At 42.9% G+C, this 24,048-nt stretch overlaps 1 protein-coding gene across 3 annotated transcripts in view; it reads left to right on the top strand.

Annotated features, from left to right (window-relative positions):
- Positions 1–24,048, top strand: part of FRMD3 (FERM domain containing 3) — a 294,130-nt gene that overhangs the window by 161,063 nt on the left and 109,019 nt on the right. For all 3 annotated transcript variants that reach the window (XM_080667366.1, XM_080667367.1, XM_080667365.1), the window contains exon 2: positions 11,411–11,515. In XM_080667366.1, the coding sequence (XP_080523492.1) occupies positions 11,411–11,515 (105 nt within the window). The remainder of the gene's footprint in view (positions 1–11,410; positions 11,516–24,048) is intronic.

Here is a 24,048-nt window from a genome sequence, read left to right as displayed (position 1 = left end):
AACAACATGTATGAATATCAAATTATGGTGAACTAAAGCAAAGCAATACTGTAGAAATCAATTCACTTAAAGTTCAGAAACAGGCAAAAGTGATCATAGAAATGAGTAGGGGATACTTTTGTGGGGAGGTAATGCTGAAGGATATGAAGGGGCTTTTGAGGAGTGAGAAGTATTTTACTGCTTGATCGGGATGGTGGTTATATAGATTTGTTCACTTTGTAAAAATTCATAGAGTTGTCTGTGTAATTGTGGTTTGTGTACTTTATTTTATACTAGAGGCCTGGTGCATGAGATTTGTGTGCAGAGACGGTCCCTAGGCCTGGCCTGAGATAAGGGCCATCTTCCCTGGCTGCCTGCAGCTGCCCCCCCCCCTTTTGCCATTGGGTGATGGGTACCTGACGGCCGGGGAAGGGACCAAAAGGTTGGCTGTTACTGCCTGTTTGCCAGCCCCATCCCCACTGCGAGTTGCCCTCTGTGTGGGGGGCAACTGGCAGGGCGGGGGCCTTGGACTGGTGCCACCCGCATCCCCCACAATCCACCCCCGGTTCCCTGTTCACCATCAGGCAATAGGAGCCTGCCAGCTGGGGAAAAGGGACCGAGAGGTGGTCAGTGCACCTCATAGTGACTGGTCCAGTGGTTGTTCTGATCGTTCTGCCATTAGGGTCAATTTGCATATTACCCTTTTATTATATAGGATAGAGGCCTGGTGCATGGGTGGGGGCTGGCTGGCCTGCCCTGATGGGAGCCCCGGATCGGGATGGGGGTCCCTGCTGGGGGGCAGGGCTGGCCGGGGCGAAGGTCTGCAGGCGGTTTGCAGGCTGGCCACGCCCCCTCATTGGGGTGGGGGTCCCTGCTGGGGGGTGGGGTTGTCCTGGGCTAGAGGCCGCAGTCGTTCTGATCTCTGGTTGTTCTGGTCATTCTGCTGTTTCAGTCACTGGGTTTTTATTATATAGGATAAGTATGCCAATAGTATTTACTTAAAGAAAAAGCAGCTAGAACAGTGCTGCCTGATGTGTTGAGGATTATCTGATAGAAACTTCATTTCTGTACATATACTGATTCCAGAAATGGTGCAAATTTTGAAGAATCATGAATAACCTGAAATAAAATGTGAATGGATAGCTTGGCTCATAGAAGGTTTCTGTATATAGATTCAAAATTTGACATGGATAAATGAATGAGGTAAAAAAATGCATATTAATATTTACCACTCTTTGATGAGATGAAATAATGTGTAATAGTTTGAGTGAAATAGTTGTCTAAAACTGCTTCTTAATCTAAAACATTAAATTAAGAAATTTAGGTTTATGGTCCCCCCAGACCCCCCACCTCTCCACTCACCTAGGCAAAAAGGCAACCTGGCTTTATAAAAGGATATCTGGCAGAGTAAAGGCCTGTACTTTTGAGGAACTCCCTCCCTCTCCCCCTCTCCCCCTCTCCCCCTCTCCCCCTCTCCCCCTCTCCCCCTCTTGTCATTGTTAGAATTGGGAGTTGAATCATTTGGTGGGGATTGTGGCTCATCTTCTCCTTGGTCCTATAGGATCTGGCTACCTCACTTCTCTGACCTCATTTACTTCTGCCCCTTTTGCTCACTGCTCCAGCCTCATTCTAGCCTCCTCTGGGATACTGTAGGTGAAGCACCTAGCATGCACATAGCAGGCCTCTGTAAATAGAAACTTCCTTTCTCTCTAGCCATTTCCTCCCTGCATCAGTAGACACTGCTTTACACACTAAAATATTCTAAGAAGTCAGTTCCAGTGAGGGTTAATACATTGTCACAGGGTGAACAGGCTAGCATTAAAAAGTTGAACCTCTACTATGTTAACTGAAATTGTTACAGTTAGCCTCATCTTACCTACTCAAAAATGACTTTGTCAAAAGCCTGGGAGGGGAATGACTTGAAGCCTTAGACACAGATGGGAATTGACTGTTTAATTAGCCAGGTCTCTAATGGGCAGGTGATGTTACAGCCCTGGGGGAAGGTGAGAAGATAAGGATTTTTCTCTCTTGCCCCAAATGTTTCTGAGGCATTCCAGGGAGGAGCTGTGTCACTAAGAAACAAGTTCTGAAACACTTGGAGGGTCAGCAAAGGCACCATTTGCCTCTGGGGCACAGGAATATGTAATTCCAGTTACTAAGCAACTCACCCTTCTGGGTTGGCCTGGCCTCATTATTCTGTCTTAGGTAGCAGGGAGCACATCTGTTGTTTTCAGAAAGAGAATTTATGGTTTCCTGGTCCTTCCATTTGTGAAAGGAAAGATCCTGGTGAAAAATCAGTAAGACACAGGGACAATTCTTTCCCCAGTGTGGTGAGAACAAGATTAAGAGGGTTCTCATATACTGAGAAAGAAGGCTGGAGGAAAGGCTGTCAGTAGAAAACTGAGGAGTGGTATCTGTCCATCACTTTCACACTTAGTCCACTGAACACTCAAGGAAAACTGTGTGAGAGACTGGTTGGTTGGGTAACGGAGAGCTTACTGAAAAACAAGTGTTCTCTACATCTAATGTTTGAGGACCTGTGACTTGGTGGAAAGAGCAGAAGTGTTGGGCAAAGAAGAGAGTTTGAGTCCTGGGTTCAGCTCCTGTTTGTTGTTTGAGCCTCTGTTTCCCTCTGTATAGGGGGATAATAACAGTGGCACCCACCAAAGTGACTGTGAAGATGGAATGAGCTAACACATGTAATTTTGGCTATTACTGAGAAACTTGGGTGGTTGCTATTGTATACAAAAATGTGTTGTGCCACTTTGAGGAGTCACATTCTCAACAAAAGTTCTTGTCCCAACATGAGAAGAAGCTGGTAGAGATTTTCCCCAACTGATGGAGAGTTTATTTTCCCCTTGGAGGAGGGCAGAAGTTTGGGGACAAGGCAGAGACACAGTTGGAGAGCAATTAGGAGCTTAATAAATGGGTGTCCAATGGAGTAGCTGTGGTACATTTACACAGTGGAATACTATGCAGCCTTAAAAAAGAAGAAAATCTTACCTTTTGTATGGATGGACCTGGAGATTATTATGCTAAATGAAATAATCTAGAAAATGCAAATAGGCACGAAGGAAAACTAAAAATACCACCATCAACATGTAGCCTTTATTCTTCATGTCTATATGTATACACAGGGTGTCCCAAAAATATATACATACTTTAAATAATTATAAAGGCAGTGTTTATTAAAATACATTTCATTTTCAAAATGTAATAGAATCAGCTATTAAAGTGTATCTACCATAAATGCATGAATATAAATATGCACATGTGTAAAAGTAGGAATTTTACCAGAATCTTTTATTCCATCTTATGATTTTTTAAATTTTATGTTGTCTTGAATATCTTTTGCCTGCTTTTTAAAGAGTGAAATCCTGAAGAGGTTCTCACTGTTAATACTTGTTTTTGAGCAGTTCCTGTGCATTCTTATGGGTTTATACATTAGCATCAGGTTGTGTTGTGCATTACTAAACAATGGACCAAAATGTTCTTTGGGTGTAAAGAGCTGGTATATTGCATCTATTTTCCTTCCTTCAGGAAGCTGTTATCTGCTCAGAGAGTCAAAGAAAAAAAAAGAGAGAGGAGCGTTGAAGACAAAAGTTAACTTCATAATAGCTAATAGTGGCCATTAAAATTCATATCAATCATTGTCTATATTTTTAGATTCATTAAAAACACACACACACTCTTAGCTTGGGTTGCTGTGTAGTCAGAAGAGATGTAAATTTAAGCAAGATGTTTTTCCTCCTCTGTGCCTAATCACTCGAAGAAAAGGGGGAGTGTGATAGTCGGGGAACCCAGCCTACGCCCTTAAGTCTTCAAATATTTGACACATCATTTGTGTGTGTGTGCACATGTGTGTGCAGGAATCCCCGAAGCACATGCAGGGCTGTTTCAGGGACTGTGTGGGCTATAGGCCAACTAATCGCTTGACTACTAATATGAGAATCTTCTAGAATGACACTGTTGAAGTGAAGCATCATGCCCTCACAGAGTGGGAATTATGGACCACGCTGGCTTGGTCCGTTGCCAGAAGGAGGAGTTGAGTTTGGGAGAGAAATATGCAGCTTGGAAGCATTAGGAATGGAGGTGGGTGGAAGTCATGCATTTCTAGAAAGTCATCACCCAAATAAGGCTGGTGCTAGGGTTGTGGGGAGGAGTGAGTGACAGTCTCTGTTCAGCTGTTCTCACTGGCCCTCGTTTATAGTTGACAGTAATTTGTAGCTGCTATTCCTGTTGTGCTTGTGACTTTGTCATATTACTCAGCACACTGAATTTTAACTTCCTGTGAAGTAGCAAGGTCTAGAAATGTACATGCAAAGGAGTGGAAGACATTCTGGACTCATCTGTTGTCCAGTGGGGTTTCCTCTTTCCCTGCCCAGCCTGCTCCATTTCCAATCTTCTCAACTTGGTCAGAATGCTTCTTGGGCAAGCTACACTGAATATGACAGTGACATGCATTGGGCCATTGCAAAGTGCCCTTTAGAACTGCATTTCTTCTGTAGTTCTTGAAAATTGCATGTTTAAGCCACCCTTCTGCCTTGGCCCTTCTCAGTTTCTTCCTCATCTACCTTGCAAAAATGGTTTCTTGCTATAAATGAGGCCACCAACCTACATATTAATAGGGGAGAGGTAAGGGATGGGGAGATAAAAGATAAAGACTTGGGAGTTTGGTGTTGGGGAAGGAATTTGGGTGAGTTTCACAGTACCTGGAGATTACTAGGTCATTTGGAGAAGCTAAAGAGCTTTGGGGAAATGTTGTGGGTTAAACCTTGGGTTCTCTTTAATGTTCCTTAAAAAGTAATAATGAAGAATTGAAATTCTTTGTTAGTACTTTTAATATTGACCTTCTCCTCTCTAAATGTGTCCGAGGTATGTAAAGACTAAGTCACATGGACTCCCATGGATACATTAGGGCTACAGGTGTACAATCTTCTCTTAAATTTATCTCTCTGTCCTTTAGTTTTCTTTTTTAATGGTCCAGGATGAAGGTTTTCCTCCTACCTGAGCAAAGCCTAGTTGTATAAGTGGTTTTGAATTTCTTAAAAAATTTTTTTTTATTGATTTCAGAGGAAGGGAGAGAGGGTGAGAGATAGAAACATCAATAATGAGAGAGAATCACTGATCAGCTGCCTCCTGCACGGCCTCTACTGGCAACCGAGCCCGCAACCTGGGGGTGTGCCCTGACCGGGAATTGAACTGTGACCTCCCGGTTCATAGGTTGACACTCAACTTCTGAGCCACGCTGGTCGGGTGGATTTGAATTTCTTTATAAACCATTCAACAATTCTTGTTCTGGCTGCTTTATCTCCCCATCTCAGGTGGCCAAGAGCTGCCCTGTAGGATGATTCTCAGATAATTCTCAGAACTGCTTTTGCCTCCAGTGTGGGATATGTAGACATCATGGGACTCCTCTGCCCAAGGGTCTCCACAGATAGGACTATGAAGGGGTTTGATGCATAATTGTTTTCTTAGCTCAAGATAAAACACAAACACCACTTAGTTGAAATTTTAAAACTTCAAAATTACTCAGAAGCCAATGCCTTCAAGAGTTGGGCGTGGCCATGGTATTAGAGAGAGCCTGAAACAGGAAGAAGAAAAAGATGGGGAAGGAAGAACCTGTTGAGCACTGAGCAGTGGCAGAAACTAAGATGAGCTGACACAGCACATATGATTCTCCAAGTACTAGGGTGCCCGCCAGGGGAGAAACAGCTTTGTGCCTAAGCACAGACACATGGGCATTTTTAAGAAGAAAGCCACGGAACAAGGAGGGGTCCTGGAGGTGGAAAACACCCAGAAGAAAAACAAAGAGTGGGTGGGACTAATTAAAAAACTTGTACATATGCCTAACCTATGGACACAGACTATAGTGTGGTGAAGGCCTGGACTGGGGGTGGAGGTAAAGGGGCTAGAAGGGATCAATGGGGAAAAAAGGCAGACATCTGTAATACTTTCAAGAACAAAGATGACCCCCCCCGCAAAAAAAAAAGAGGAAGATACATTTCCTACACCAAGCCACCCTGCTTCCTTCTTTAACTGTGACTCTCCTTAAGAAGACCCCATTCAGGACCCAGACGATGGAGTGGCCAGAGCGCTCTGGCTGCTTCATCTTCTCAGGGACTCACAGTTTCTTTTGTCTTTCTTCCTCAGGGCCCTTTATCCTTCTCCTTGGTACTGAAAGCTCCTTGCTATGAGGATGGCAGTGTTTTTCTGTCTTCTCAGGGCGTGTAGGGGCTGCCATGGACTTGAGATGGGCTTTGGGTTTTGACTCTCTGCCAAAGGGAATGGCTGGGCTAGGCAGCCACTTGTATATTGCCTGTATTTTGTAGCCCGATGCTTACTTTCAGGCAACTGTCTTGTGTGTGTCTTTTTTTCCAATGAGTGTCTATCTTTGATAGTTGTTTTTTATTTTTTGGTTTTTAAGTCACAGTCATAGCCATACACTTCCCTTTCCCCCAACTTATTAATATTTATTGTGCACAAAAATGCCTTTAATCAATCTAGCCTATATTTTCAATTATCTTAGCCACACTTTGCTGATTATTGCTACATAACAGATGTGTATTCAGAATTAGGTACTTGAGCTTCTCTAAGACTTGGTTTTATCTTTCATGTCTGAAAATATTTGATGGAAACAAATCAAAGCAACATTTAATTTCTGTGTGATTCCACTGTAGACTCAACCACAAGGGATTCCTGTATTCTTGTTTTCTTTACATTTCTCCACATTTAAACAGCTTTAGTATTATTTCTTTCCTCACTATTTTATAAGGATGCAACTTTCTGAATTTATGTCACAGCCAAACTCAAATACTAGTTACTGTCTGCCGTGGGAAGGAACAATTAACAAAGCAGGATATCACGTTCTATTTAAAATCCAATTATAAAAGCTATTTTTTTTCTCAAGAGATGCTTTGTTTTGGTTAAGGCTGTGTGCCTACCATAACAAAATGTATGTGTTAACACATATGTTTGAATTTTTTTAGAAGAGATTAAACAGCATTTTTATGCTGTTCAACCAAGACACAATCTTTCTTAAATTAACAAATACTTGTCCCTCACAATAGAAGCAGAACCATTTTGTTCACCAGTTTCTCATTACTATTTCTTGTTCTTCTGCCCACAAAGGTGAATGGATTGAGGCCCTTAACTCATACAAGAAATGTATGAATTACATGTACATCCATGGAGGCCGCTGCTTCTCAAGAGAACTCCTGTGAGCACAAGGTGCTGGGCAACGGGGCCCTTTGAGCAGGAACCTTTATTATCAGAAAGAGGTCTGGCAGTCCCACTTCTGTTTGTCGAGGGGGTTTCTAGGGGCATAGTGCCAACCCCAGGATGACCTGTTCCCAGTGTCCTGGGTCTGTTCCTGATTTCTGACTATTGCTTGTTCCCCTCATCCTAGTGATCCTCCCTGAAGTCTGGTCTGTGTCAGGTCCTTCTGCCTCCCCCAGGTCGTAGGACCCAGTGGCTACACACTCTTACAGAGCAACTCAAAGCTGTGTCCACTGAGGGTGTCTTCTGGCTTTGAGGATGCTCCCAAGCACTTCAAAGGTAAACTCTTTCAAGGAACCATTTTGAAAGCCACTAGCTGGCCTCAGCTCAAGGTTGAAAACTCAGATTCCTCCAGGGGTTAGGGAGGAGTGGAAAATGGAAGATGTGGAAGATGGTAGGTGGGAATGTGGTGGGCAGTGGGGTTCACATGCCAGGGGACAGGTAGCTGGGACTGAGCTCCTGCAGACTTTATGGTCATAGTGCACTACAGGTGGTGGGGGACCAGTATAGGGACACACGTTTAAGTGTGTGTGGTGAACATACTGTTTTTATCAACCATGTCAGTACATTTCTGAGACAAGATAGCTTCATTTAGAGATAGCATCAAAAGTCTATGCCTGGCCGAAACCGGTTTGGCTCAGTGGATAGAGCATCAGCCTGCAGACTCAAGGGTCCCGGGTTCGATTCCGGTCAAGGGCATGTACCTTGGTTGCGGGCACATCCCCAGTGGGAGGTGTGCAGGAGGCAGCTGATCGATGTTTCTCTCTCATCGATGTTTCTAGCTCTCTATTCCTCTCCCTTCCTCTCTGTAAAATGTCAATAAAATATAAAAAAAAATGTCTATGCCTGAGGCACTTTCCTGAGGCATGGCTCATAACATCCTTCTGAGGCCTTGCTCACATATTTATGTCCTACTGTTTCTCATGTCTATGAAATATTATGATTAATAAACACAACTTAGATAACAGCTCTAAAGAATTTATATTAGCTGCTTGATTCCGTTGCCCTATTCAGTTGCTGTTGAAACTGCTATCTTATGAGAGAATCAACAGAATGTTGACATAAAAAGAAGTCCCTATACTTGAAACCTTTGATTACCATTTCTCCCCATAGACCTTGCAGGATTTAGGTGACGGTTGGCTAATTCCACTATGTTTGAGGAACCTCCAATACAAGGACTTGACTGTCTTGCTTGAGGTACCCTGTTAGTTCCCAGACCCCGGTTTTCCATGAGAGAAAGCAATTCTACATTTTTTTCATTCAGGGATATCCAGTGTGCCGGGCACTGGCTTAAGCAGCAGGACAGGGTGGTAGACAATGGCCTCCACCCTAGAAACCTCAGGAGAAGCAAGTGGAGGGCTTGGCTCAGTTCACTAGAGGTCAAGGGGTAGGAGGTGGGGGCAGAACCAGTGTTCTCCTCCAAGCCCTCCCCTGCAGTGAGGTGTTGGGGGGCTGGCAGCTGGACTTCTAACCTTCACAAACCTGTCCCTGAGTGAGCACAACTAACCCTTGGATTGAGCTTGGGTGGCTTTCTGTTTAGTGCAAGACCTGGGTTTAGTGCACAGAAATGCCAATAATAAGAACTTAAATGGCTTAAGAACATGGTCTGGATTTCCAGGCAGGAGTGGAACAGAGCAGAATAGAATGTGAGACTGTGAGCTGGTGCCTTGGCTCAGAGCAAAGACACGAAGCGTCTCAGGATGACGAGGCTGGCTGGCAGCCTGTGGATGCAGGGGCAGTTTGTGTTCTCAAGGTGGAGAAAGACTATTCTTCAATTCAGAAAACTCAAAGGGAAAAGTGGCTTTTGTTTCCCTAGTGACTTCTGGAGACAGGCACAATTTTTGCACTTTTGCAAGGTCGAGGTACTTTCCTAGACCAATGCTGCTCAAACTGGAATGAGCATGTGACTAATCGGAGGATCTTACACTGGGGCGGGAAGTAGAGGTGGGGAGAAGAAGGGTTGGGGTGAGGGCATGTGCTGGTGGGTAGGGGAGGCCAGGGGACGGTCAATGGGGAAAAATTAAACATATGTACTACTATTTGTAATACTTTAAACAATAAAATAAAATTTTAAAAAATGCAGGTTAGGTTCAGTAGGTCCGGGGCAGTGCCTGAGATTCTGTTTCTAACAAGCTCCCTCCAGGGGATGCTGAGCCGCTGCTCTGGGGATTGCTGGTCTGCGGGAGGTGCTTTGAGGAATAGATCTAGAACCCATCTGGTGGCCTGGAAGTGGGAACTGTCCTCACTTGCTTTGTGGAAGGCATTGAACCCTGCTTCAGCCACACTTGCACACTGCAGTCGCCACATTGTCTGCAGTGGCATCTCCTTCTCTCAAGGGTTTTAGGTAGTTTAAGGGGATATTGCCAGAGAGTGTGTATTGGTTGTTGTGTTTAATTATTTAAAAAGATCTTTGTGGTGCTTTGCAATACATCTTCAGGGCAGAATGCTAGTAGTAGCTGTCATGCAAAATCAAGGTCTGCTCAATCCCACCTCAGTGCACGGCATTGCCTTGACCCACAGACCTGTGGTCTCGCATATAGTGGGGGTAGTTCAACATAGTCAATGCTGCAGAAAGCTTTTGACAACCCATCATGGAATGATGAGCTCGTGTTATGCCCAGTGATTTGATCCTGCAGCAGCCTCTTTAAAATGGATGGGTTACAGAATAAACCTGTGAAAGGGACTAAATCCATTTGTTGTATTCTGGGCATTGGCTTTAGCTGTCATTAGATATAGTTGGTCATTTGGGCCTCCTGGCTTAAAAACAATTACAGAAATCTAAAAGCAAATTTCCTTTTGATGTTTTGTTACTTTTGGGCTACATCAAATGGGTTCTCTCAGAAAGGAAGTAAAGGCTCAAGGTTCATTCGAAATTAAATTCAAAAGTGATTTCAGGAAAATTGAGGTTTCATTTCACAATCTGGGTTTAAAAGCCCCAGTCTTTCATTCAATGTGGTGCATCCAAGGCCAACAAGTGGTTTTTTCATCAGTTTCCCAAGCTGATGGTACTACTTTCTAATGAAAAGATAACCATGTAACATAGACCAAACTGATCTTCCAAAATTACTTTTAGTGGATTTGGAGGAGAGGCTCGCTTAATGTTTCTTCATTTATTTTTATAGGTCACATTCCATCCCCAAAACATTCCATGGGTCTGTCAGCAACTTTGATTGAAGCAGAAATTTATCTTATCAAATATCCTGAGGAAGGCTTGGAAGAGTCTTTGCTGTTAAAAAGGTTTTGTTGTGATAGTATTTATCTTAATCAGATTTGGCTGGCTGACACATCTCTCACTCATAGAATTTTAGAAGGAAAAATAATCTAACCAACTTAGAAATCGCCTAGTCCAACCAACTTATTTTACTGCTGAGGAGTTTGCCAAGGTCACCCGGCCTTGTCTTTGAATCCCAGTCTGAGCTCCCTGCAGTCACCTACAGTGCATTTCTGTGTTGATGTATGGATGTGATAAGATGGCTATGAGGCATGTTCTGTCCAATACCATTCACTGCGTTTCTCTGCCATGTAGACCCTGCCTTCTAGCAGAGTCTCAGTGGACTCACCAATGCTCTGGGGAGAGGAAATGGCACAGTAGGAGCCAGGCTCTACAGTTTGGTGTTCTGGATTAAATCCTGCCTTGCTCTATAGATGTTGTGTGACTTTGGGCAAGCCACTGAGCCTGTCTGTGCCTCCCTTTCTTCAGATGTGAAATGGGGACCTTTCTCATAGGATAGTGGATGAATGAATACCTACAGAGCAGTTGGAGCAGTCAGGTGCATCGTATGTGGATTTGCAAACTATGGGTTTCCACTAGGTATTGAGTTGTGAAATCAACTCAATTATAAATAGCATTAGAAAAAATTAAATGGCATATAATAGAACAAGAACAAATTAGAGTGCTTTGCATATATGATGTTCCTTTGAGGTGTGTTTGTGTGTAATGGCTCATGGTGTTCCTTTGGTTTTGTGTGTGTGTGTGTGTGTGTAATGTAATTCTCACTGAGGATTGTAGGCCGAGTTTGGAAGTCTCAGCTGCAGGAACTGGAGTGAACGGATCCATTTTGCTGAGCACAGACCAATTGGGGTGAATTGGCACATGTTAGCATGGATGCACCAGGTGAGCTCTGGCTGAAACATCAATGTGTTTCCTTTGCAGAGGGAGACCAAAGGGCAGTTTCTTATTGACCACATCTGCAACTACTACAGCTTGCTGGAGAAGGACTACTTTGGCATTCGTTACGTGGACCCAGAGAAGCAGCGGGTAAGAGTTGACCTCTGTCTGGACACATTTGGGGGAGTCACTCAGACTGTGGGGTGCTGAAGAGTTTTCTCTCAGAACAATCGTGATGCACTTTTGTTCTCATGGTTATTGATGGTTGACCACATGAAACCGAGCAGCTGTGTGTGTGTGTGTGTGTGTGTGTGTGTGTGTGTGTGTGTAAGAGAGAGAGAGAGAGAGAGAGAGAGAGAGAGAGAGAGAGAGAGAGAGAGAGAGAGAGAGAGAGGCATTGTTCCCACTGGACTGGGTGGGGCAAGAGAAGAGAACACTTACTTAGGCCTTTTTAGGAGTTGCTCCCACCTGGTTGAAGACAAAATGTCTTCAACAGGCTCAGAGACATTCCTGTGCCCTTCAAAACCACGTCTCACTACAAAAAGCTACTGGTACATGGGAGACTGCATAATGGGTACAAGGTTTTTTTTTGGGATAATGAAAACATTTGGAACTTGATAGGTGGTGGCTATACAACATGGTGAATATATGAAATGCCACTGAAATGTACACTTTAATTTTATGCCCCCTCAGTTTAAAAAAGCTGTGGCAGATGAAGGGTTAAGATACTTTGAAAGCTGGTCCTTGGGACCCACTATATTTGACAGCCTTCATTATATTCCTCCTCTTAGACACACCTGTTCTTTCTGGTTTCTGTTGATGCTTAATCGTGAACAGGGGAGTCTTGCCTTTGGAGTAATGAACCAGCCTAATTGTGTTCAGGCATGGGATGTGTCAGTCACAGTGATGTATACTCCTCACATCCAAATGGCCCCAGGAATCTCCACCTCAGCTCCCACTACCTGGGGATTCCCCTTCCACACGGCTGCTGTGGACCCAAGATATGGGTTAGGAGGCTCTGTATCTGCTTGTTACCCTGCCCCACTGCCAAGCAGGGTGATGTGGGAAAGGCTCAGCTGGGGGCGGTCAGGGATAGGAGGACAAGGCCCTTCAGACTTCTTTAATTTTCTTTCCTTCTTACCAGTGTTCCTGGCCATCTTCCTGTTCCCTTTCCCCTCCATAGAACACCACCTGGTCCTTGATTTTGTGTTGACTGACATAATGCAATGAGAACAATGAGGGAGGAGGATGTTTGAGGGATAGACTAGATTTTCTCCTGAAACATGGAGAATCTTACTAGGCTCTTGAAGTCCAGAAGGACCTAAACTCCTGTAAAGGGATACAGTGTCGTGGCTCAGAAGGAGGTTTTGCTTTCCTGCAGCACTTGCAGGAGCCCTTTAATGGGCCTGGCATTTATCTGAGTGAGAGGAAGGCAGGATGACTCTGATGAGGATGTAGGGCTGACATGAGGTCACAGAGAGGATTTGTGTGGCATTTACTACTGATTAACAGTGGTTCTCAGACCTGGCCCTGCAACAAAATCCCCTTAGGTGTTTGTGAACACCCTTAGTGTGGACCCTATTCTAGATCTCCCGAATCAGAATCTTGGGTCTAGGGCCAGGCACAGGTATTCTAATCCATCCTGAGTCTACTTTTGATACCACCATCCCAGCCTTGGTCTTCTTTTAGTGTTGGGGACCATGGCATAAAGACACATAGACATAACTTCTAATGGCCTATGAAGATACTATCCTTGTATGGAGAAACAGGCTCAAAGACATTGTTACTCATCCAAGTTCTCACAGCTAGTAAGTGATAAGAATATTTGAGTTAAGGATTATGGTTTAACTCTAACCCCTATATGCCAAACAGATTCTGTGCACTATATTAATCATCTAACCACCACTCAAAATAGTTTGGGTATGTGTGTGTGCAAAATCCCATTTTAAATTATAAACAGCCAACCTATAGAAGTCATTCTAACTACCATTAGTTGAACAACTATAATGTGCCAGAAATTTTACTTACATGGTCTCTAGTCTTCCCTAAAACACTATAAGGAAGAGGGAAACTGAGGCACAGAAAGGGTCAGTGGCTTGCCAAAGGCCACAGGAAGGATGGGATTTTAACCCACATTCTTTCCATTTCATCTCTCACATGAAAATTGGAAACATAGTCTAGATCAGGGATCTATAACCTTTTCTGTAAAGGAGCATATTGAAAATATTTTTAGCTTTGTGACCTCTGTCGTAATTACTCAATTATTCTTTCAATTATGGAAAGCAGCCATAGATAATATCCAAAGTAATGGATGTGGCTGTGTTCCAAAAAAAACCTTTTTTTTCCAGTAAAAGTGTTTTACAAAAAATAGGCATTTGGCCATAGTTTGCTGACCCATTGCCTAGACAATAACTGGAAATGACTTAAATGCATTAGTCTTTTTTCATTTCTCCTGACTCTCTCATTGGGGAGATACTGAATAAAACATTAAGAGAGGCATTTAGAATTGGAACCAGAGATATCAATATGAACTCATGATTTTTTTAAAAACATGCATAGATAGATATAGAAATAAGTATAAGTGTGTGTTTATGTGGGCTAGTACACATACATATATTTATAAGTTCTCTCCCCCAAGATGGCCTAAAAGCAGTGACATCACAGTAGCAATGAGCACACCTAGCCCCTAAATCTTGGTTTCTAATACATTCTCCAATAAAAGTAACAAGGGTTCCTTGCAGAAATGGCTGATTCTAGGGCTGGCATAGGGAAATCACGAGATGACTCTGAAGCATCTTGTGCTGCCAGAAAGTAAGGACGTGTTCATAAAGCTAAAAGGTAGGGCCCTAGGAAAGGCCCAGAGCCAACCTGAAAGAACTTCCAGTGGCCTTACCTGGAACAATAGGAGCAGCAAAAATAAATAACAATAGTATGGAATTATAATCCCTGGAATACAATAAAGATCCACGAGTCCATAATGATATAAACAAAATAACTGAATAAATAAAAAGAGGGAGAAGGGGTAGCTCATCCTTACAGAAGAATTGCAGTTAATAAATGTACAAGGAATGATAGAAATAGGAAACTGGTGTTAGAACACCACAATAATAATTGTTGTGGGCAAGGTCTATGGATGAATGCTAAAATTAGTGGACAAAAGCTTGAGAAACTTGTTTCAAAGAATCTGCCTCCCCTCATGTTTGTTAATAACAAGGGGAAAAAGGTAACTCTACAGTGGAAAAACCTGGCAGACAACATTTTAACCAAGCCATCAAGGCTAACATCTCCAGTAAAAAGATGTACCAACAGCACCTACTCCTGATACCATGCACTGGGAAGGGCACAGTCTCTACAATGTTCTTTCCAAGAGTGCATAACCTCATTCAAACTCTGAGAAAACATCAGACAAGCTAAAGTGAGAGACAGTCTCCAACATGACTTACCAATATTCTTCAAAAGTGTTAAGGTCATGAAAGGCAAGGAAAGACGGGGAAACTCACAGGAGCGATGCTTCTAAGGCGAGGTAGGGTCTAAGATTGGATTCTGGAACAGAGACAAGTGTTAGTAGTGGGAAAATTGGTTTAAGTTTGCACTTTAGTTAATGGTATTGTGTTAACAATAGTTTTTTAAATTTTGACTATTGTACTGTGATTATATAAGGTGCTAACATTGGGGAAGATGGGTGAAGGTTATACTTATACCATCGTTGCAAGTTTTCCATCTGTCTGAAATTATTTTCTTAAGTTAAAAAAGAGAAGTCTTTAGGTTGATGTGCTTCATTGTTCTTTATATTTTGACTTGGTTTATTTTTAGTGTTCAGACATGGGTAGTAGATCAGCGGAAAAAATGTGGATCATGACCCCCAAAACAAACTGTCTTAGGGGGCTGTCTGAATAGTTCTGTTTTCCCCCTGTACCACACAACTATTATATAGCCTTTTGATTTTGAGGTTACAGTGTGAGCATAGCTTCCACATAGGTTTCTGAGCAGTTGCTGCACGAAAGTGAATAGACTTTGCACTCAGAAAGATATGAATTAAATCACATCTCTGCTGGTTAATCAGCTGTGTGATGTTGATCCAGTTACAGAGCCTCTCTCTCTGCCCTGATTGTTAAAACAGATAACAATACCTACATGTAGGGTTGATATGGGAATTAGAGAAAAGGTATGCAAATGTTTAATAAATGGCATATCCTGAGTACATGGTATGTGTTATTTTTATTAATTACTATTATTACTATGTATTGGCTAGGTGAGGCAATTGCATGAGGAAACAAGGCCATGATTAGCAAGTTAAAACCTAGAAATGCTAATAACTTCACTTAAAGGCAGGATGACCATTATTATGATCTTCGGGAGAGATGAGGGAAACTGAGCCTTAGCTCATTAGAAAAATGGGCTCAAAAGAACAGACACTCTGATATGGAAGTTTTAAGCAGAAATTGATTGACCAGCATTTTTTTTTTTAGCAGCTCATGTACTTCTTCTCAATGGAAAATAAAAACCAATGAATTATTTGGATAGAAAACAAGTCAACAGAGAAAATCTGATTAGTTAGAAAAGCTAAAGTGGAACTTACCTCTGCTGTGGGAGTTGGTGGTTTGCCTACAAGCCTTCACAACTTGGTTTATGGAAAACCATTGTGGAATATTTAATATTTAGCACTCTCACATTTGGAACACCATATGTTTGACAAGATGTCTCATGCACCATATGCTCTGAGAGGGGTGAGGACTGGGTCAGTAAATGATGACTATCTTTTTCTCTTTTAATGCTAAGGACCCAGAATTTTCATTATTTAAAAAAATTTAAATTTGAGGTAGGAAGGGGCAGATTGAATACTGGTCAATAAAAATTCCATTGAGTTTCCATCACATTTGTCTTCTGAAGAATGCATATCATCTTAGTTGCAGATGATTAGAGAAAGGGTGTGTGGTATTCTCTTCATTTTACTGTCGAGAAAGCTGGGACTCTAAGTTTAGAAGTCTTGAAAGAAATAATTCCAGAAGAAAAAGTTAGTACTTGGCTTAAGTCCAGGTATTTTCTTCTTAAATGTTGCAAATTCTTTCCATCACTTCTGCTCAGGTGTTTGAATAACTTCTCTTTAGAAAGTTGAAGTTTTGAAATAGTTGGATTTCAATAATTCCAAGTTTCTATGGTCCTTGCTCTGAATTTCCTTTTCTCCTTGTTCGTTCACCCTTTCCTTTTCCCCCATACTCAGCTGGAAGTCACCCACAGTGCCTTAGAACTGAGGATCCCACCCTCAGTCCAGCCAGAGGAGGACTGTCTTGGTTGTAGGTAGTTGGTTACAGTCTATGGGCAGATTGGACCCAGTGCTTTTGATTTTAGCTTTCCCATTTTTAAACATCTGTTTAACCCACTTACATCAGTGTCACTCAAGATGACAAATTCACTTTGGAAATCCACACTTTTTGGACAATCTCATCAAGCACCCTGAGTTAGGACATGCTTTCTGATAGCATGACCTGGGAAACCATGGATGCAAGGACATGCTGAACCCGCAACTACATCCCCAAATAGAGCTGACCCTGAGGTTTTTATGTTGGCAGCCAGAAAGGACTAGGAAGCCTATTGGTGAGTTTCCTTTCTAATGGGAAAAGACCTTTTCTGGGTTAGAGCAGTGTGCTTTTTCTAGAGGTACTTTTGGGAAAGACATGGAATGGCATAAAAACAGGCCCAGTGATTTGAGGTTTCACTCTGGGGATGGTGCCAAGAAGCCAGACAGCATTATTTCCCACCAGCTGCTCCTGCCATTGAAAGGCTTCTCTCTGCTCCCGGGGACAATTGCTTCACAGACCTTGTAACTAGGAGTGAGAGTGGTGCCCAGGATTTAGGGCAGCCCTGCACTGAAAAGGGTTGGACTGCTGCCTCGAGTCACTGGTCATGAATTTGTCATAGCGAGTCCTCTTTTGTTTTTAAGTTTCAGGAGGTATTAAAAAATCAAGACTGCTTAGAAACCTGTTTTGGGAGGGTTATGGACTAGTAGCTTGGCTTTGTGGGAAAGGACTGTGGGCACTCAAGTTACAAGGAACAAAGCGCTATCACAGTAGCTTGAAAGTTGGATACACTGGCTAGTGTTTCAATTGTGGCCCAGGGTATGGGCACTGCCAGATTTGGGGAAATGGTCATATTCCTTCAGCAGAAAGCAGAATTTGGTGCTAAACTAAAATGGTTGCTCATAATGGACTCTGTCTATACCCGACATCCTCACTTGGAAAGGATGGGATGCCTGATACAGACAGGTTGCAGTCTGGAGTCACTTAGCTAACTGGGATGTCATAATTTTAGTGGATGGAGGAACGAACATGTGAACTGGTTATCTTATTTGGGCCAAAAGATAGACATAAGAATAAGTGGGGCTGGGAAAATGCCATTTTATCTCTGTTTTGAGTTAGGGAAAAAAAGGATACCCAAGGCAGGATGGTCTCCCTTCTTGGTGGTGAGAACCTCCTGGGCTTGGTTTAGATGAAGACAGAAATTAATTAGGGAGATAAGGGTTAAGTGTCTTCATTAGTGAGAGAAGCGCTTGCCAGAGGCAAGAAGTCCAGGAGGCAAGAACATCAGAGCTGACCAGAGACTAGCAGGTCTGAAAGTTTCAAAATAGCTTTAAATACGTTTTTTTTAAGTCAATCTGGAAAAAAGACTAGACTGTAACTAGGATGTATAACTTGGAGGAATAAAAACAGTGTATGTTAGGAAATGACAATCTGAAGCAGACTTCTATTTCTTTTCACCCATGCTCCAGCAGATCTTCCAAAGGTTCAATTGTAATTGTGTGTTAGATGCATGGAAATTAATAATGAGCATTTTAGCTTGGGCTGCTAAGAGAAAACACCATAGACTGGGTAGCTTAAAAGGACATTTACTCTGAGTGGCCAGATTATTATGATCTCTGAATGCATAATAATCTGGCCACTCAGTGTGTGTGTGTGAGGTCCGGTGCATGAATTCATGCATGGGTGGGGTCCGGGCAGCCTGGCCAGTGGGAGGGGACATGGGCGGTTGGCCAGCCTGCCTGCTGGTCGAACACCTGGTCGAGGGGACAATTTGCATATTAGCCTTTTTAAAAAATATATATTTTATTGATTTTTTACAGAGAGGAAGGGAGAGGGATAGAGAGTTAGAAACATTGATGAGAGAGAAACATCGATCAGCTGCCTCCAGCACACCCCCTATTAGGGATGTGCCCGCAACCAAGGTACATGCCCTTGACCGGAATTGAACCTGAGACCCTTCAGTCCGCAGGCCAACGCTCTATCCACTGAGCCAAACCAGTTAGGGGCATATTAGCCTTTTATTATATAGGATATACACTGAGTAGCCAGATTATTATGCGTTCAGAGATCATAATAATCTGGCCACTCGGTGTATTTCTCACATTTCTAGAGGCTGGGAAGTCCAAGATCAAAGTGAAGACAGATTGATATCCTGGTAAGGACTTTCTTTCTGGCTTACAGACGGCTCCCTTCTCTCTGTGTCCTCAGAAGTCACTGGGGGTGAGGTGGTGGGGCAGGAAGCAAGAGCTTATACTCTGGTCTCCCTTCCTCTTTCTTAAAAGGGCACTAATACCATCATAGGATCCCCATCCTAAGGACTTATTTTAAACCTAATCACCTGCCAAAGACCGCCCACCTCTAAATATTATCACACTGGGGTTTGGGCTTTTACATGCGAATTTTAGGGGGATCACAAATATTCAGTTCATATCAAGGAGTGGGAGTTCTAGGTATCTCCTGATGTGTAACGAATCTCCCCAAAATTCAGTGGCTCAAAACAACACAATGTTATTGTATCTCACGATTTTGTGGGTCAGGAATTTGAACAGGGCTCAGCTGGGTGATTATTCTCCCCCACATGGTGTTGCCGAGGCTCCCTTAGTAACATTCAGCTGGTGGCTGGCCTGATCTGGGGGTCTCACACATCTTCAGATGAGATCTGGCACATTCAGGGTGGTATGGCCACAAACCAACACCTCTTCATATGCCTGGTGCCTTGATGGGGCTGGAGAGTGGGGGGGGGGAGGGGAAGGGGCTCCCTGTGCATGTGGTTTTGGGGCCTTTCTACATGGCCTGTCCAGCAGGGTGTTTGAACTTCCTACGTGGCCACTTTGGGCTCCAAGTGCAAATGGAACCACTTACCAGATAAACTGTAAAAGAGAGTGGATTTTGGGGAGAGGTGGTGAGTTTTGGACATACTAAGTTTGGGCTGCCTGTGAGATGCTGAGGTGGTGATGTTCAGTTGGGTCTGAAGCTTAATGAAGAGGGTTAGGCCACAGATAGAGACTTGGGAGCCCCTGAGGCCTTCAATACTTCAAAGCCCTGAGAATAGATCGAAGGGATGAGGAAGAGAGTATAGAGGGAGAGGAGAATCTGAAAGCTGAACAATATCCATAGTTTAAAGGATGGTCCAGAAGGAGAAACCTGCAAAGGAGACTGGCCAGGATCATACAGAGAAGGAAGAATAGAATGAGGAGAGAGAATAGAGAGACATTAGAGTAGTTATTCACTTAATAAAGGGGAACGGTTCCAGTTTCAAACATCAAGAAGGAAGGAGGATCAGAGGACACTATTGCCAAGAGCTTTGACACCAGGAAGACTGAGACAAATCCTGTCCCTGTCACTTGCTGGTTGTATGATTTTGGAGCAAGCTCTTTAACCCAGGCTCAATTTTTAATCTGAAAAATGGGTATACTATTAGTACCTATGCTATAGGGTTGTTCTTTAAATGCATTATTCGATATTATCAACATATGTCACCAGTCTTTTTACTCTTCTATACTTTAAAGAGTTTGTGAAGGTCCATGGATCTAGCAACTAAGAGACCTTTGACCTTGGAACAGTTGGGTGACACTGTTAAATTTATATGGCTTGAAAGCAAATGTTACAAATTCCATTATAATAAGCTTGAAGAATTGTATAATTTCCTTATGATTGCATTTTGTTTCCTAGTGCACTTTCAATAAACAGCAGTGAATGTTTTATAACCACTACTACTATTTTTTTCTTGAAGTGTACATTAAGGACTTCTTGGATGTAGAGCCAGGGATTGGAACACAAGTGTCAGGCTGCTCCTCTCCCCATCCATTTTTGTAAATAAAGTTTTATTGGAACACACCACTTCTATTTACTTATGAGTTATCTGTGGCTGCTTTCATGCACCAGTAGCAGAGTTGAGTAGTTCTGACAGAGATCACATGGACCACAAAGCCTAAAACATTTATTGTCTGGTCCTTTAGGAAAATAAAGGTGCTTAATGCTTTCATAGGCTTCCTGTTTTCGGTTGTGTTTCTTACAGTATTTCTTCACCTGGTTATTGCTTTTATGTTGCTCATAACTGAGAATCTAGAATACAAAAGTATTTATGGCTGAAAGAGTAAAACACACTACTCAAAAGCAATGAAGGGTTTTTGTTTTTGTTTGTTTGTTTTTTTACACAGACTGACTTCCAAAAGGACAATAACTTTCGAGGTGCCTGATCTACAGATGTTGCGGTGTGTAGTAGGTTTTATTGAAACTGGAGTGGAAACCATTGTTACTGGAGCTAAATAACCAGGCCTAGCTCTAACTTTTCTATGCAGAGCACTTTTAGGGCTGCATTCATTCAGATGGCATTCTTCCCCCTGGCCCCCACCCCAGTAGAGCCACAGGGCCCAGAAATGGCATGAACTGGCTAGATAACACAGAGACTGAGTTACTCGGGGCTTTGTCCAGCTGTAATGTGAGAATCAGGCCATCTTTTCAGGGCTATGATGAGAAGTGGTCAGTTGTGAATCTGGTTACTCCTGAGGGAAGAAAGAATCTCTTTTTTTGCGGGGGGGGGGGGGTGGGGGTGGGGGCGGGGAACACATTCATTCTTGTTTAAAGCCCCTTTGGTTCTTTACTACATTTCTCTGGGCTAGAGATTACTCTTGTCTAGGACACCAAGCATTTTGAGAAAGATAACAGAGAGGTTTGTAATTTATTCTGTAATCATTGGCTAAATCAGTTTCAACAGAAGCCTAACATTTAAAGATAACTGTGATATTGTTTACTTTTGGGAGTGTGTGTGTGTGTGTGTGTGTGTGTATGCAGCTACTGAATTAAAAATCAATCTACTTAGTCACAAATACTTACCACTTCACACCTATATTCTTTTTCCTCAAGACAAAATTAGAAAGTACAAAAGAAATGCATTATTTATATGAAAGGGTAGAGAAAAACAATCTCTTAGGGCTAAGCACAGCTGAGCCCAGACAAATTAAAAAGAAACATTTGCTGGCAACGTTCTCATCCTTCAGGTTCATAGAATGTGGAACATGAAAGCTGAAGGAATCTTAGGGTCCCCCTGCCCCCCAAGATCACAGGTAAGGAAATCAGGCCTCGAGGCTTTATCTTTCTGCTTTCCACCCCTTGGTGTGGCTTCCTCCACTCCTTTTTCTTCAAGCTGCTGTCAATCAAAATAAATTTGTTTTAAGAAATGACTTGAAATGTGGTCAGGCTATATTGTCAAAACTAAAAACCTGGTTAAACTTGGACCTCTCACAGGGGACTTGCAGTGAGCAGGGTTCAAACCAAAAGTAAAAGGAATAAACCTCCAAGGGAAGGATCTTAACTATCATGGAGGGCAGTTTCTGGTGGAGAGTTAGGGAGATTGTCTTAGGTTCAGTCCTCAGAAAACAGATCCTGAGATGAAAATTCCAGGTTTGTTAGGAAATGTTCCTAGGAAAAGACTTGTAGGAGAGGTGGGGATGGGAAGGGATGGGGAATACAAGGAGGCAGTCGTGCAGAGGGGATGTGGGCTCAGTCCCCCAGAGGAGCTTGGGAGTAGTGTAGGTCATGCCTGAGTGTTGTCCTGGCCACTGGGTGAAGGGACAGACGTACTACCCTTCCACAGCTGTCGGGTATTAAAGAGCTGCCCTGCTGTGGGGTGGATGTGAGTGGGGGGCTCAGTTCTCTACCTGGCAGTGGACTCCAGTAACCTGAGGGAGTCAGACGATAGTGTAACTAAAGGGAGAGCTACCTGAGGGGACCTGGGCACAGCCATGTCAGAGCCCTGACAGCAGACACCTTCCTGACACCTTCAAATCACACTAGGGCGCATCCTCCAGTGCCGCTGGCTCGCTGAGCTCATTAGGTACAATCAGTGATTGGGTCTCAGCTTCCACAGTCTTTGGAATTGTGATTCTAAATGAGAGCCGAGGAAAGGAAGGTTTCCGTTGTAGTAAACCAAGCACAAATTCAGATTTTTGGATTGGCACACTTTCGTTTCTGTCTCTCTCAGGGTAGTTTCCAGGAAGAAAACCAAAGAGCATATATTCCAAGCAGCAAGAGAAAGGAGAATAGAAATACATGTTCTAAGGCTTATCTCTAATGATCATGGTGGTTATTTTCTGCCAGACTTGACTTCATTGCCCAACTCATGACTCTAAAAGGAAGAATGAAGAAAGGGAGGAGAATATTCTATTCATGTGAAACAGGGAAGATGGGGTGAGGGTGAGAGAGGAAGAGAACGACAAAGGTGGGCTCATCAAAGGGGGGGCAGTGTACCAGCTTAGGGGGCTCTCTCAGTGAATGTGAAGAAATGGGGACGGGTGGTTTAACAGGCTTCACTATGCCCCACGCTCTGTTGTAAGAGCTTCTTAATGAATTACCCTTTAAGCTTCACAATGCTGCTGTAGGTGAGGAAACAGAGGAACTGGTCTGAGGTCACACCACTGGTAAGTGGCAGAGCTGGGGTTCGAATCCAGGCCTGTTGGCTTCTGAGTTGGACCACAGTGTCAGCCCCGGGAGCCTAGCTGGATTCAGCATCTGCCTGTTATGTATGAAATTCTTCCTCTTAAGTCTAAATGACATGAAATCCACCTTTATCCTCTGAGTAGAGCTTATTTTTCTTTCCTCCTTTTTTTAAACATTGATTTTTAAATTATTCATGGAATGTACCAATACATTTAAAAAGTTTGAGTTAAAACATCACAGAAAAAAATGTCATTATTTCCTTTGATCAACACCCCAAATTCCTGTTCCCTCCCTGTTACCCACTCTCATTGGTATCAGTTCAATGTATATCATTTCAGATGCTTAAAAAAACATTTAGATGCTTATTATGTATTCTTTTAAAATATATGATAGTGTTTTGACCCTTTTATTTAAAAAGAAAACACATGAATTGTATGATACTACACTTTAGAGGTTCCCAAACTTTCTTGGCTTATGCCTTTCTTAGCGTCTTAGTAATGTTTCCTACTCCTCCATGGCAGACACAGCCAATCGACCATGGCCCTCCTCACGAGCCTTCACCCCCCCCCCCCACACACACAAACCCATCTCAGAACCCTTCTCATAGCCCTGGGAGATCGCCACTGACTAACCGGGGTGGGCACACGAAGTGAAACTTACCTGTCATCCCTGGAGGCAGAGAAAAGGTGGAGAGGTAGGTTGACCTTAGGCTGAGAAGGGCCAGGAGTTCAAAGGATGACAGGCAAAGAGAATTCAGAAAACATGTTTATATTTCAGGCTTTATTGGCAAAATGACTGGTGATTTTCCTCTGTGAAATAATAGCAATAGGTATTGATCTCTGGCTGCTGTTATTTGTCTTCTTGCCTTAGTTCTAAGCTATTCTGTTTATTACTAGAAAAGTAATTTCATCACCAGACACCCCTTTTATTATTCTCCGTGAGTCCCAT

This window comes from Plecotus auritus (assembly GCF_963455305.1).
Source record: "Plecotus auritus genome assembly, chromosome: 5".
Lineage (NCBI taxonomy): Eukaryota > Metazoa > Chordata > Mammalia > Chiroptera > Vespertilionidae > Plecotus > Plecotus auritus.
This window is presented reverse-complemented; position numbering and strand designations above follow the sequence as displayed.